General features: G+C 48.9%; 1 protein-coding gene across 1 annotated transcript; it reads left to right on the top strand.

Moving 5' to 3' along the window:
* Nucleotides 1–11,056, top strand: pex19 (peroxisomal biogenesis factor 19). The gene is given in 8 exon segments (NM_001126617.1): nt 1–73; nt 3,478–3,578; nt 3,667–3,832; nt 4,143–4,228; nt 4,396–4,557; nt 6,592–6,756; nt 8,420–8,464; nt 10,480–11,056. Coding segments are annotated over 8 exon segments (858 nt in total). The 5' UTR covers nt 1–24; the 3' UTR covers nt 10,564–11,056.
* The last annotated feature ends 2,181 nt before the right edge of the window (nt 11,057–13,237 follow it).

The following is a 13,237-nucleotide window of genomic DNA, read 5'->3' as shown; positions in this document are numbered from 1 at the left end:
CCCGCTTGGCACGAAGTAGTAAAGATGGCTGGGGCCGGGGAAGAGGACAAGGAGCTGGATGAGCTGCTGGACAGTAAGGGCACTGAGTGGGCAAGGGGGCGGTGTGTGAGCCAAGGGCCGGGCTGTGGGGCTTCTGGCAGGGGCACTGGGGAGGAGCCCTTACCGAATTGCTGCCTGAGGAGCAGGTAGGGGCATGTAGCAACTCTGGGCACCTGCTGGGTGCGAATCTGATAGAAATGCCCCATGGCATCTACTTACTGAACTAATGCCCTTGGGCAACACTGGGGCCTATCCACTCAGCAGCTCCCCCTATCGGCGTCAGATGGGCCGGCTGGACTTTGCCCTGTGTGTTTCCTATTGGCTGTGACAGTTCCCCCTTGGCTCCTGTGCCAGAACTGCACCTCTCTGGGGCCCTCACATGCTCCTATTAGTGCCATTACTGAGGGCAAGGCCTGGGGCAAATGAGGTGTTTCTGTTATGCTTACTCAGCTGTTTCCCTGCCACAACTCCCAGCAGCCCCAGTACCCCTTTGTCTGTTGTTTGGTGCTGTAAGTTATGCAACTGAAAGGCTGAAGGTTGGGCAATGTTTTTGTCAAGTGGTACTGCCTGCATTCCAACCTGGTGTACCTACTATACCTATTATCCTACTGCTACTATAGGCACCATCTATCCCTACTATACCTGCTATCCCACAGCCCCAGTCCCTTCCCAGAGGCTATTATCCCCCCACTGTTACTATAGGCACCATCTCTCCCTACTATACCTGCTATCCCACAGCCCCAGTCCCTTCCCAGAGGCTATTATCCCCCCACTGCTACTATAGGCACCATCTCTCCCTACTATACCTGCTATCCCACAGCCCCAGTCCCTTCCCAGAGGCTATTATCCCCCACTGCTACTATAGGCACCATCTCTCCCTACTATACCTGCTATCCCACAGCCCCAGTCCCTTCCCAGAGGCTATTATCCCCCCACTGCTACTATAGGCACCATCTCTCCCTACTATACCTGCTATCCCACAGCCCCAGTCCCTTCCCAGAGGCTATTATCCCCCCACTGCTACTATAGGCACCATCTCTCCCTACTATACCCGCTATCCCACAGCCACAGTCCCTTCCCAGAGGCTATTATCCCCCCACTGCTACTATAGGCACCATCTCTCCCTACTATACCTGCTATCCCACAGCCCCAGTCCCTTCCCAGAGGCTATTATCCCCCCACTGCTACTATAGGCACCATCTATCCCTACTATACCTGCTATCCCACAGCCCCAGTCCCTTCCCAGAGGCTATTATCCCCCCACTGCTACTATAGGCACCATCTCTCCCTACTATACTGCTATCCCACAGCCCCAGTCCCTTCCCAGAGGCTATTATCCCCCCACTGTTACTATAGGCACCATCTCTCCCTACTATACCTGCTATCCCACAGCCCCAGTCCCTTCCCAGAGGCTATTATCCCCCCACTGCTACTATAGGCACCATCTCTCCCTACTATACCTGCTATCCCACAGCCCCAGTCCCTTCCCAGAGGCTATTATCCCCCCACTGCTACTATAGGCACCATCTCTCCCTACTATACCTGCTATCCCACAGCCCCAGTCCCTTTCCAGAGGCTATTATCCCCCACTGCTACTATAGGCACCATCTCTCCCTACTATACCTGCTAGCCCACAGCCCCAGCCCCTTCCCAGAGGCTATTATCTCCACTGCTACTATAGGCGCCATCTCTACCTACTATACCTGCTATCCCACAGCCCCAGTCCCTTCCCAGAGGCTATTATCCCCCCACTGCTACTATAGGCACCATCTCTCCCTACTATACCTGCTATCCCACAGCCCCAGTCCCTTCCCAGAGGCTATTATCCCCCCACTGTTACTATAGGCACCATCTCTCCCTACTATACCTGCTATCCCACAGCCCCAGTCCCTTCCCAGAGGCTATTATCCCCCCACTGCTACTATAGGCACCATCTCTCCCTACTATACCTGCTATCCCACAGCCCCAGTCCCTTCCCAGAGGCTATTATCCCCCCACTGCTACTATAGGCACCATCTCTCCCTACTATACCTGCTATCCCACAGCCCCAGTCCCTTTCCAGAGGCTATTATCCCCCCACTGCTACTATAGGCACCATCTCTCCCTACTATACCTGCTAGCCCACAGCCCCAGCCCCTTCCCAGAGGCTATTATCTCCACTGCTACTATAGGCGCCATCTCTACCTACTATACCTGCTATCCCACAGCCCCAGTCCCTTCCCAGAGGCTATTATCCCCCCACTGCTACTATAGGCACCATCTCTCCCTACTATACCTGCTATCCCACAGCTCCACTCCCTTCCCAGAGGCTATTATCCCCCCACTGCTACTATAGGCACCATCTCTCCCTACTATACCTGCTATCCCACAGCCCCAGTCCCTTCCCAGAGGCCTATTATCCCCCCACTGCTACTATAGGCACCATCTCTCCCTACTATACCTGCTATCCCACAGCCCCAGTCCCTTCCCAGAGGCTATTATCCCCCCACTGCTACTATAGGCACCATCTCTCCCTACTATGCCTGCTATCCCACAGCCCCAGTCCCTTCCCAGAGGCTATTATCCCCCCACTGCTACTATAGGCACCATCTCTCCCTACTATACCTGCTATCCCACAGCCCCAGTCCCTTCCCAGAGGCTATTATCCCCCCACTGCTACTATAGGCACCATCTCTCCCCTACTATGCCTGCTATCCCACAGCCCCAGTCCCTTCCCAGAGGCTATTATCCCCCCACTGCTACTATAGGCACCATCTCTCCCTACTATACCTGCTATCCCACAGCCCCAGTCCCTTCCCAGAGGCTATTATCCCCCCACTGCTACTATAGGCACCATCTCTCCCTACTATACCTGCTATCCCACAGCCCCACTCCCTTCCAAGAGGCTATTATCCCCCCACTGCTACTATAGGCCACCATCTCTCCCTACTATACCTGCTATCCCACAGCCCCAGTCCCTTCCCAGAGGCTATTATCCCCCCACTGCTACTATTAGGCACCATCTCTCCCTACTATACCTGCTATCCCACAGCCCCAGTCCCTTCCCAGAGGCTATTATCCCCCCACTGCTACTATAGGCACCATCTCTCCCTACTATACCTGCTATCCCACAGCCCCAGTCCCTTCCCAGAGGCTATTATCCCCCCACTGCTACTATAGGCACCATCTCTCCCTACTATACCTGCAATCCCACAGCCCCAGTCCCTTCCCAGAGGCTATTATCCCCCCACTGCTACTATAGGCACCATCTCTCCCTACTATACCTGCAATCCCACAGCCCCAGTCCCTTCCCAGAGGCTATTATCCCCCCAGAGGCACCATCTCTCCCTACTATCAATCTCTTAGAGATTAGAATCATTCTGATGATGAGGTTAAGGTTTAAAAAGTGTTTGAAATCAAAATGTTCTGTGTGTCCAAAATATTTGTTTTTTTTCCAAGGTGCCCTTGATGATTTTGAGAAGACTAACCAACCTCCCCAAGCCTCAAACACAGCTACAACAGCTTCTGGGCCTGAGAAACCTTCTGGAGATGCTGCCAAGGTGAGTCGGCTCTGTCCCATGTTGTCGGAGACAATTTTTGACAAGGGAACAGATCCCCATTTGGTTATCCTTTCTCTGCTCCCAACAGGACGCCCTCTTCACGTCCCAAGAACAGTTCTTCCAAGAGTTGTTCAGCACTGAGCTGGCAGCCCAGGCCACACAGGAGTTTGAGAAGGCCATGAAGGAGCTGGCAGAGGAAGAGCCTCACTTGGTGGAACAGTTCCAGAAACTCTCGGAGGCTGCAGGGAAAGTTGGTAAGAATGGAGATGGGGAAAGGAATAGACATCTCAGAAGGTTCAAAGCCCCACCCCCCCTTCATTTAACCAGCCCCAAAAGAAGAACTTAAAAATAATAAAAAAGGTGCACTTTGTATGCCCTTAGATAATAGATATGATACAGCCAGCCTAATAGTGAAAATAGCCTAGCGATTTGGACCTTGAGCACCATAGGCGGCTCCCTGGAGCGGATCATAGTGCACCTCACAAACTTGCTAAGATCTTATTGTAGATTAAACAAGGAAATTACTTTATACAAAACAACATGGCTGCCTCCTTTTGCCAACAGGAAGTGATGAGACGTCACAGCAAGAATTTACTTCCTGCCTGAAAGAGACACTCTCAGGTCTAGCCAAGAATGCAGACGAATTGCAGGTAAGAAACGGTGGCCTCTGCAGAGGTAAAGTGCCTCAATATGTGATTATAATGTGCAAGACCAAACGAGGGAGACAGAGAAAGCCTCAGCCACTAGGGGGTGCCAGTTTGTTAGGCAGTAAGGAACAATTCTGAGTGACTTACACATCTCCATTTCTCCTATACAGAACTCCAGCCTATCGGAGGAAGAGCTGGCCAAGACAATGGAGGGTTTGGGGATGGACGATGGTGAAGGGGATGGAAACATCCTGCCTCTCATGCAGAACATTATGCAGAATCTCCTCTCCAAGGAAGTCTTGTATCCGTCCCTCAAAGAGATCACAGAAAAGGTGAGGACCTAGACCCTGGCTTGTGAGCCACATTCAAATGTAAAAAGATTTGAGGAGCAACACAAGCATACAAATAGTTCCAGGGGTGCCAAATAAGGGCTGTGATTGGCTATATGGTAGCCTCTATATGGACTGGCAGCCTACAGAAGGATCTGTTTGGTACACCTGGTCATTATGTCTCATTAAGTCAGAAATTCAAAAATTCATAAGCACCTGTTTTGAGACCCCTGGGAGCAACATCCAATGGGTTGGTGAGAAACAAGGTTATATCTGTAACCTTGTTATGAGCTAAGGGGGCCCAGCCTGAAGGCCAGTTAGGGGGGATTTGGGGTGAGTGCTTATTTGTGCCCTGGGTACCCCTGGAACTATAGCGGGGTGACTGTTACCCCAATGTTTCTATATATCTGTAACCTTGTTATGGGCTAAGGGGGCCCAGCCTGAAGGCCAGTTAGGGGGGGATTTGGGGTGAGTGCTTATTTGTGCCCTGGGTACCCCTGGAACTATAGCAGGGTGACTGTTACCCCAATGTTTCTATATATCTGTAACCTTGTTATGGGCTAAGGGGGCCCAGCCTGAAGGCCAGTTAGGGGGGGATTTGGGGTGAGTGCTTATTTGTGCCCTGGGTACCCCTGGAACTATAGCGGGGTGACTGTTACCCCAATGTTTCTATATATCTGTAACCTTGTTATGAGCTAAGGGGGCCCAGCCTGAAGGCCAGTTAGGGGGGGATTTGGGGTGAGTGCTTATTTGTGCCCTGGGTACCCCTGGAACTATAGCGGGGTGACTGTTACCCCAATGTTTCTATATATCTGTAACCTTGTTATGAGCTAAGGGGGCCCAGCCTGAAGGCCAGTTAGGGGGGGATTTGGGGTGAGTGCTTATTTGTGCCCTGGGTACCCCTGGAACTATAGCAGGGTGTCTGTTACCCCAATGTTTCTATATATCTGTAACCTTGTTATGGGCTAAGGGGGCCCAGCCTGAAGGCCAGTTAGGGGGGGATTTGGGGTGAGTGCTTATTTGTGCCCTGGGTACCCCTGGAACTATAGCGGGGTGACTGTTACCCCAATGTTTCTATATATCTGTAACCTTGTTATGGGCTAAGGGGGCCCAGCCTGAAGGCCAGTTAGGGTGGATTTGGGGTGAGTGCTTATTTGTGCCCTGGGTACCCCTGGAACTATAGCAGGGTGTCTGTTACCCCAATGTTTCTATATATCTGTAACCTTGTTATGGGCTAAGGGGGCCCAGCCTGAAGGCCAGTTAGGGGGGGATTTGGGGTGAGTGCTTATTTGTGCCCTGGGTACCCCTGGAACTATAGCGGGGTGACTGTTACCCCAATGTTTCTATATATCTGTAACCTTGTTATGGGCTAAGGGGGCCCAGCCTGAAGACCAGTTAGGGGGAGATTTGGGGTGAGTGCTTATTTGTACCCTGGGTACCCCTGGAACTATAGCAGGGTGACTGTTACCCCAATGTTTCTATATATCTGTAACCTTGTTATGGGCTAAGGGGCCCAGCCTGAAGGCCAGTTAGGGGGGGATTTGGGGTGAGTGCTTATTTGTGCCCTGGGTACCCCTGGAACTATAGCAGGGTGACTGTTACCCCAATGTCTCTATATATCTGTAACCTTATTGTTAGGGAGCTTTGGCCATTGTACAGTTATTGAATGCTTTCTCTTAATAACTACAGTAATGCTGAGTCTCATTAAAATGACGCTTATATTTATCTGCTAATTCATAGTGCAGAAAATCATATTTTCCTTAAGATTTTACACTTTTAACCTTTTGGAAGGAATATGCTAGTTAAAATTTTGAATTTTAGGGCCATGAAGCCATTAATCCTGCAATCAGCATTGGGTCAATATTGAAGCAAGCACAGGGACTTATTTAGCATCTGTTATTAGCTTAGTGCAGCCAGTTGCCAGTAAAAAAAAAAAGCAATCATTTTGATTGGCTGCTGCAGATAACTTCCCAGGTCACAATTTTCTTTGTCAGGTTCAGTAAATGAGTTACACTGATTTCTCCTGCCTTTGCCCAGTACCCAGAGTGGCTGAGGACTCACCGGGACTCCCTGCCAGCTGAGGAATACAACAAATATCAGGAGCAGCACATCCTCATGGGGAAGATTTGCCAGCAGTTTGAGTTGGAGCAGCCCGGCATTGAGGCAGCGAGGTTCGAAGCAGTGATGGATCTGATGCAGCAGGTGTGTGGGCTCTTGGCACAGATATTGGCACTGCCATATAATAGTGCCAGCTATATGGTCTGGACCGGGATACAAAATACACCCTGGCATTTCAAGTACACAGTGGCCTAAACAGCCCCCCACCAGCCCAATACTGTCAATGGCATCTTACAGCAGCCCCTCTGGCTACAGATTGCCAGTCTGGTTACTGTTGGTTGCCGCTAGGTTCTAGAATACCATTAAACTTGTTCTAAGCAACATTAAATGCTGTTCCCAAACCCCGGGGTTACATGAACCAATCAAAAGTAACTGTTTATTAGGTATTGTGAGTTCCACGACCCTTGGCCACTAGTGCTTCTGCTGGAATGAGTTGCAAGCAACCACTTCTCTCACAGCTGAAATTTGCCCCCAAAATATTCAGGGCCTAGCCTGCACTGGTACAGCTGGGGTGTTTGCTACAGAAACCCTACTATAGTTTATATAAATACCCCGCTGTGTAGCCCCGGGGGCAGCCATTCCTGCACTGGTACAGCTGGGGTGTTTGCTACAGAAACCCTACTATAGTTTATATAAATACCCCGCTGTGTAGCCCCGGGGGCAGCCATTCCTGCACTGGTACAGCTGGGGTGTTTGCTACAGAAACCCTACTATAGTTTATATAAATACCCCGCTGTGTAGCCCCGGGGGCAGCCATTCCTGCACCGGTACAGCTGGGGTGTTTGCTACAGAAACCCTACTATAGTTTATATAAATACCCCGCTGTGTAGCCCCGGGGGCAGCCATTCCTGCACTGGTACAGCTGGGGTGTTTGCTACAGAAACCCTACTATAGTTTATATAAATACCCCGCTGTGTAGCCCCGGGGGCAGCCGTTCCTGCACCGGTACAGCTGGGGTGTTTGCTACAGAAACCCTACTATAGTTTATATAAATACCCCGCTGTGTAGCCCCGGGGGCAGCCATCCCTGCACCGGTACAGCTGGGGTGTTTGCTACAGAAACCCTACTATAGTTTATATAAATACCCCGCTGTGTAGCCCCGGGGGCAGCCATTCCTGCACTGGTACAGCTGGGGTGTTTGCTACAGAAACCCTACTATAGTTTATATAAATACCCCGCTGTGTAGCCCCGGGGCAGCCATTCCTGCACTGGTACAGCTGGGGTGTTTGCTACAGAAACCCTACTATAGTTTATATAAATACCCCGCTGTGTAGCCCCGGGGGCAGCTATTCCTGCACTGGTACAGCTGGGGTGTTTGCTACAGAAACCCTACTATAGTTTATATAAATACCCCGCTGTGTAGCCCTGGGGCAGCCATTCCTGCACTGGTACAGCTGGGGTGTTTGCTACAGAAACCCTACTATAGTTTATATAAATACCCCGCTGTGTAGCCCCGGGGCAGCCATTCCTGCACTGGTACAGCTGGGGTGTTTGCTACAGAAACCCTACTATAGTTTATATAAATACCCGCTGTGTAGCCCCGGGGGCAGCCATTCCTGCACTGGTACAGCTGGGGTGTTTGCTACAGAAACCCTACTATAGTTTATATAAATACCCCGCTGTGTAGCCCCGGGGGCAGCCATTCCTGCACCGGTACAGCTGGGGTGTTTGCTACAGAAACCCTACTATAGTTTATATAAATACCCTGCTGTGTAGCTAACCATATATGTTGTCTTTTTCTTTTCAGCTTCAGGAACTAGGGCACCCGCCTAAGGAACTGGCAGGAGATTCTGTAAGTACTTGGGTGTCTTAACAGCTTTGAAATGAATGAATACAGGGAAACAGGTTTAGATGGCAAGTCTGATAGTAGTATTAGTACCTGATCCTAATTAAATACTTCCCAACAATAAAAGGGACCGTTTGGCAATGGCTCTTACTATTCTGACTGCTCCTGCCCCACATAGGGGTAACTCCCCCCCCCCCCCTTCCAAATGATCTAAAGCAAATAATTTTTTATTTAATGCATTTTCCTAGGGCCAGTAGGGATAAATCCAATTGGAAAATCCATGTTGGCCTTACCAGAATTGTGCCCCACTCTGTAGGCTACCATGGGAAAGAGTAGCCAAGGAATAAGAAATACAGGGGGTTATAATAATATAATGGATACACATTAAGATGGTTGCAGGGAGCAACGCCAGTCTGGAATGAGGTTTCAGCTGCTGAGCTGCCATATTGGTATCAAGTGCCTATTTGCTGTGGGTGACTGAGCTGGGGCAAATCTGCTCCTCTTTTAGAAACTCTAGAGATTCTATTTGCAGGTACTTCCCCGGATACCCCGTTGCAGCGGTGGCATTAAGCCAGGTGTCTATGTGGGGAAAGCAGATCGGATGGTTCTGTGCGGCTCTGCACTGCTCAGCAGAGAATGGTTTCCAAGTCCTGCGCGCTGTCTCCTCGCTGCTTTCCTTTTAAGCACAGCCTGTGCTCTGTCTCTCTCCCCGCTCCGCCGTCTCATTTTAATGTTTTCTATTTGGGGCCTGTGTTACTGAGATATAACCCCCTGCGTGTCGCCAGTTTTGGATCTGGGTCTCCTGCCAGAAACTTGCCTCAGTGACATGGCACCCTAACCTGTTTACTAACGCTGCTATAAGGAACACCCGATGCTCAGGGAGAGGGGGTTTATTAGCAAAGGGGGGGGCGCTCTTCTCTTCTACATGGGAACAGAATATAGTCTTATAGGCATTTAGGCATCAAAGCAAAGGTTACTTATAAATATCCTTATACTTTACAGTAGGGGGTACATTATCCCTTAATAATACATGAGTGATACTCAGAGTTCCCTGTATAACTCAGCCTGCAGCCTTGTGCCTTTATATGGGCACAGAACCCCTCAGTGACTGCTAATATCCTTATCATTTACAGTAGGGGGTACATTATCCCTTATAATACATGAGTGATACTCGGAGTTCCCTGTATAACTCAGCCTGCAGCCTTGTGCCTTTATATGGGGGGCACAGAACCCCTCAGTGACTGCTAATATCCTTATCATTTACAGTAGGGGGTACATTATCCCTTATAATACATGAGTGATACTCAGAGTTCCCTGTATAACTCAGCCTGCAGCCTTGTGCCTTTATATGGGCACAGAACCCCTCAGTGACTGCTAATATCCTTATCATTTACAGTAGGGGGTACATTATCCCTTATAATACATGAGTGATACTCAGAGTTCCCTGTATAACTCAGCCTGCAGCCTTGTGCCTTTATATGGGCACAGAACCCCTCAGTGACTGCTAATATCCTTATCATTTACAGTAGGGGGTACATTATCCCTTATAATACATGAGTGATACTCAGAGTTCCCTGTATAACTCAGCCTGCAGCCTTGTGCCTTTATATGGGGGGCACAGAACCCCTCAGTGACTGCTAATATCCTTATCATTTACAGTAGGGGGTACATTACCCCTTATAATACATGAGTGATACTCGGCGTTCCCTGTATAACTCAGCCTGCAGCCTTGTGCCTTTATATGGGCACAGAACCCCTCAGTGACTGCTAATATCCTTATCATTTACAGTAGGGGGTACATTATCCCTTATAATACATGAGTGATACTCAGAGTTCCCTGTATAACTCAGCCTGCAGCCTTGTGCCTTTATATGGGGGGCACAGAACCCCTCAGTGACTGCTAATATCCTTATTATTTAAAGTAGGGGGGTATATTATTCCTTATTTGTAGCCTTTATTCATATATGTATTGGCCACAAGGCATGTTCCATTGTTTTACTGGTTTTCTCATTTGTCCTCAGCCTCCAGGCATGAACTTTGACCTCGATGGGGTAAATTTGGCCGGTCCAGGAAGCGGCAATGGGGAACAGTGCCTGATCATGTGACACCTGACTCAAGCATGATTGGTCACCTTTATCTTTTTAATTCTATTCCTGGACAATAGTGGGGGTATGGGGAGATGGTGAAGTGGAGAGGTCGCCGGTGGAAGGAAGCTCAGCGGGTTCCTACAGAACCTTACGGCAAGATACAACCCCCGTGACCTCCAGCGCCTCCCCCTGGTAGAACAGCACATTCTGGGGCTGCCTTATTTTACTTACTAACAGGAAACTAAGGACAAGTTAAACGATCCGTAATGAGGTCACAGCTGTGTGCGTAACAGATTATAACGGCATGTAGCATAACCTCTTTTTAACAACAAAGCAATCACCTTTATAGACTCTCAACATGGCGGCAGTTCTCTTCCACATGGACACTGGCGGCACGAGCAGGATCATCCGTCCTAATTGGATTGCGTCGTGTAGGGACTGCGGTCAGGCATGGGCCGTGCAAGATTCTGATGTGCAAAACTTCAAATAAAATGAAATCAATTTAACTAAACTTAAGCAAATTCTAATCAACTCTAACTTTAAAGGGGAAGTAAAGCTCAACAATTAGTCTGGCTGTGTTTAGGCTCCATAGTGGATGCCCCAGTAGCCCCTCGTTTTATTTTCCGTTGATTCCCAACACATGCTCTGTGGTGCTGTCACTTACCTGAGCTTAGGGACCGACCCACAATATACTGTATATACACAATGTACAAGTCACAAGGCAGCTTGTTGGGCAGTAACCTCACTTTGAGTTCAGAGCACACTGAGCATGTGCAGTGCCACTGGCACCCAACAGATGTCCTAACATGATCCAAGATGGGGAGCTGTTGTGGGCAATTTTGAAGGCCTGGGGCTAGCATAGCTAAAGGGGCAGTTTGCCTATACGTTAACTTTTAGTATGTCATAGGCTAATTCTTAGCAACTTTTCAATTAGTCTTTGTTTTTCATAGTTTTTGAATTATTTGCCTTCTTCCAACTCTTTGCAGCTTTCAGATAGGACTCACTGACCCCTGAGACAAAAACCTATTGCACTGCGAGGCTCCAGTTTAAATGTTATGGTTACTTTATATTAGTTATTTTTCTAACTGCAGGAGCCAATAAGAAAAGCAGACATGGTGTCGCCCTGTGTATTCTGCTTCATTTGCAGCCCCCCAATGTCGCGCCCCCTGTATTCTGAGCTCCCTCCTGTCCTTGCCCTCTGGCCCCACTACGGGGCCCCCCATATAACAATATATGTACAGATCAGAGGTGCCCCCCCTATATTGCAGTACATATACAGATCAGAGGTGCCCCCCTATATAACAGTACATATACAGATCAGAGGGGGCCCCATATATAACAGTACATATACAGATCAGAGGTGCCCCCCTATATAACAGTACATATACAGATCAGAGGGGGCCCCCTATATAACAGTACATACACAGATCAGAGGGGGCCCCCCCATATAACAATATATATATATATATACAGATCAGAGGTGCCCCCCTATATAACAGTACATATACAGATCAGAGGTGCCCCCTATATAACAGTACATATACAGATCAGAGGGGGCCCCCCCATATAACAATATATATATATATATATATATACATACAGATCAGAGGTGCCCCCCTATATAACAGTACATATACAGATCAGAGGTGCCCCCTATATAACAGTACATATACAGATCAGAGGTGCCCCCCTATATAACAATACATATACAGACCAGAGGGGGGCCCCTATATAACAGTATATATACAGATCAGAGGGGGGCCCCCTATATAACAATACATATACAGACCAGAGGGGGCCCCCTATATAACAGTACATATACAGATCAGAGGTGCCCCCGTATATAACAGTACATCAGTACAGATCAGAGGGGGCCCCCTATATAACAGTACATATACAGATCAGAAGGGGCCCCCCCATATAACAATATATATATATATACAGATCAGAGGTGCCCCCCTATATAACAGTATATATACAGATCAGAGGGGGCCCCCCTATATAACAGTACATATACAGATCAGATGGGGGGCCCTATATAACAGTATAGATACAGATCAGGAGGCCCCCCTATATAACAGTACATATATAGATCAGAGGGGGGGCTATATAACAGTATATATACAGATCAGGAGGCCCCCCTATATAACAGTACATATACAGATCAGAGGGGGGGCCCTATATAACAGTATATATACAGATCAGGAGGCCCCCCTATATAACAAAATACAGATCAGGAGGCCCCACTATAACAGAGCAGGAGTGGCAGTACAGAATGCTTGGAATTTGAGCCATTTTTAGCAGGATTCGGGCAAACCCAAGAGCCTGGCCAAACCTGAACCCTATGCACACACACCAGCTATTTCCAATCAGTATGCAGGCTCCTATTGGGTATTCAGCCGATCCATACCCAAGGATTTAGGGATTATTTGCCCCATAACGGCCTCACTGTCCCCCAGGAATACCCATGGGGCTCTCCTGCACTCCTGTTTCTGGATTGGCTACCCCATCTCCCAAGTACTGCAGCTGTAGGGCCACCCAGTGACACCCTGCTCCCTCCTTATACTGCTGCTTGTTTACTTGCCAATCATCTTGTGTGCACACTGCCAACTGGCCCTGCATGGTGGCAGCTACCCCCGCCCCCCCCCCCCTCTGTCTATCTGTAAGTTCTGGCAACTACCCCTCCAACCTC

The sequence above is a fragment of the Xenopus tropicalis genome, chromosome 8, assembly GCF_000004195.4.
Source record: "Xenopus tropicalis strain Nigerian chromosome 8, UCB_Xtro_10.0, whole genome shotgun sequence".
Classification (NCBI taxonomy): domain Eukaryota; kingdom Metazoa; phylum Chordata; class Amphibia; order Anura; family Pipidae; genus Xenopus; species Xenopus tropicalis.
Note: the sequence above shows the minus strand (reverse complement) of the source record. Positions and strands in the feature narration are given on the sequence as shown.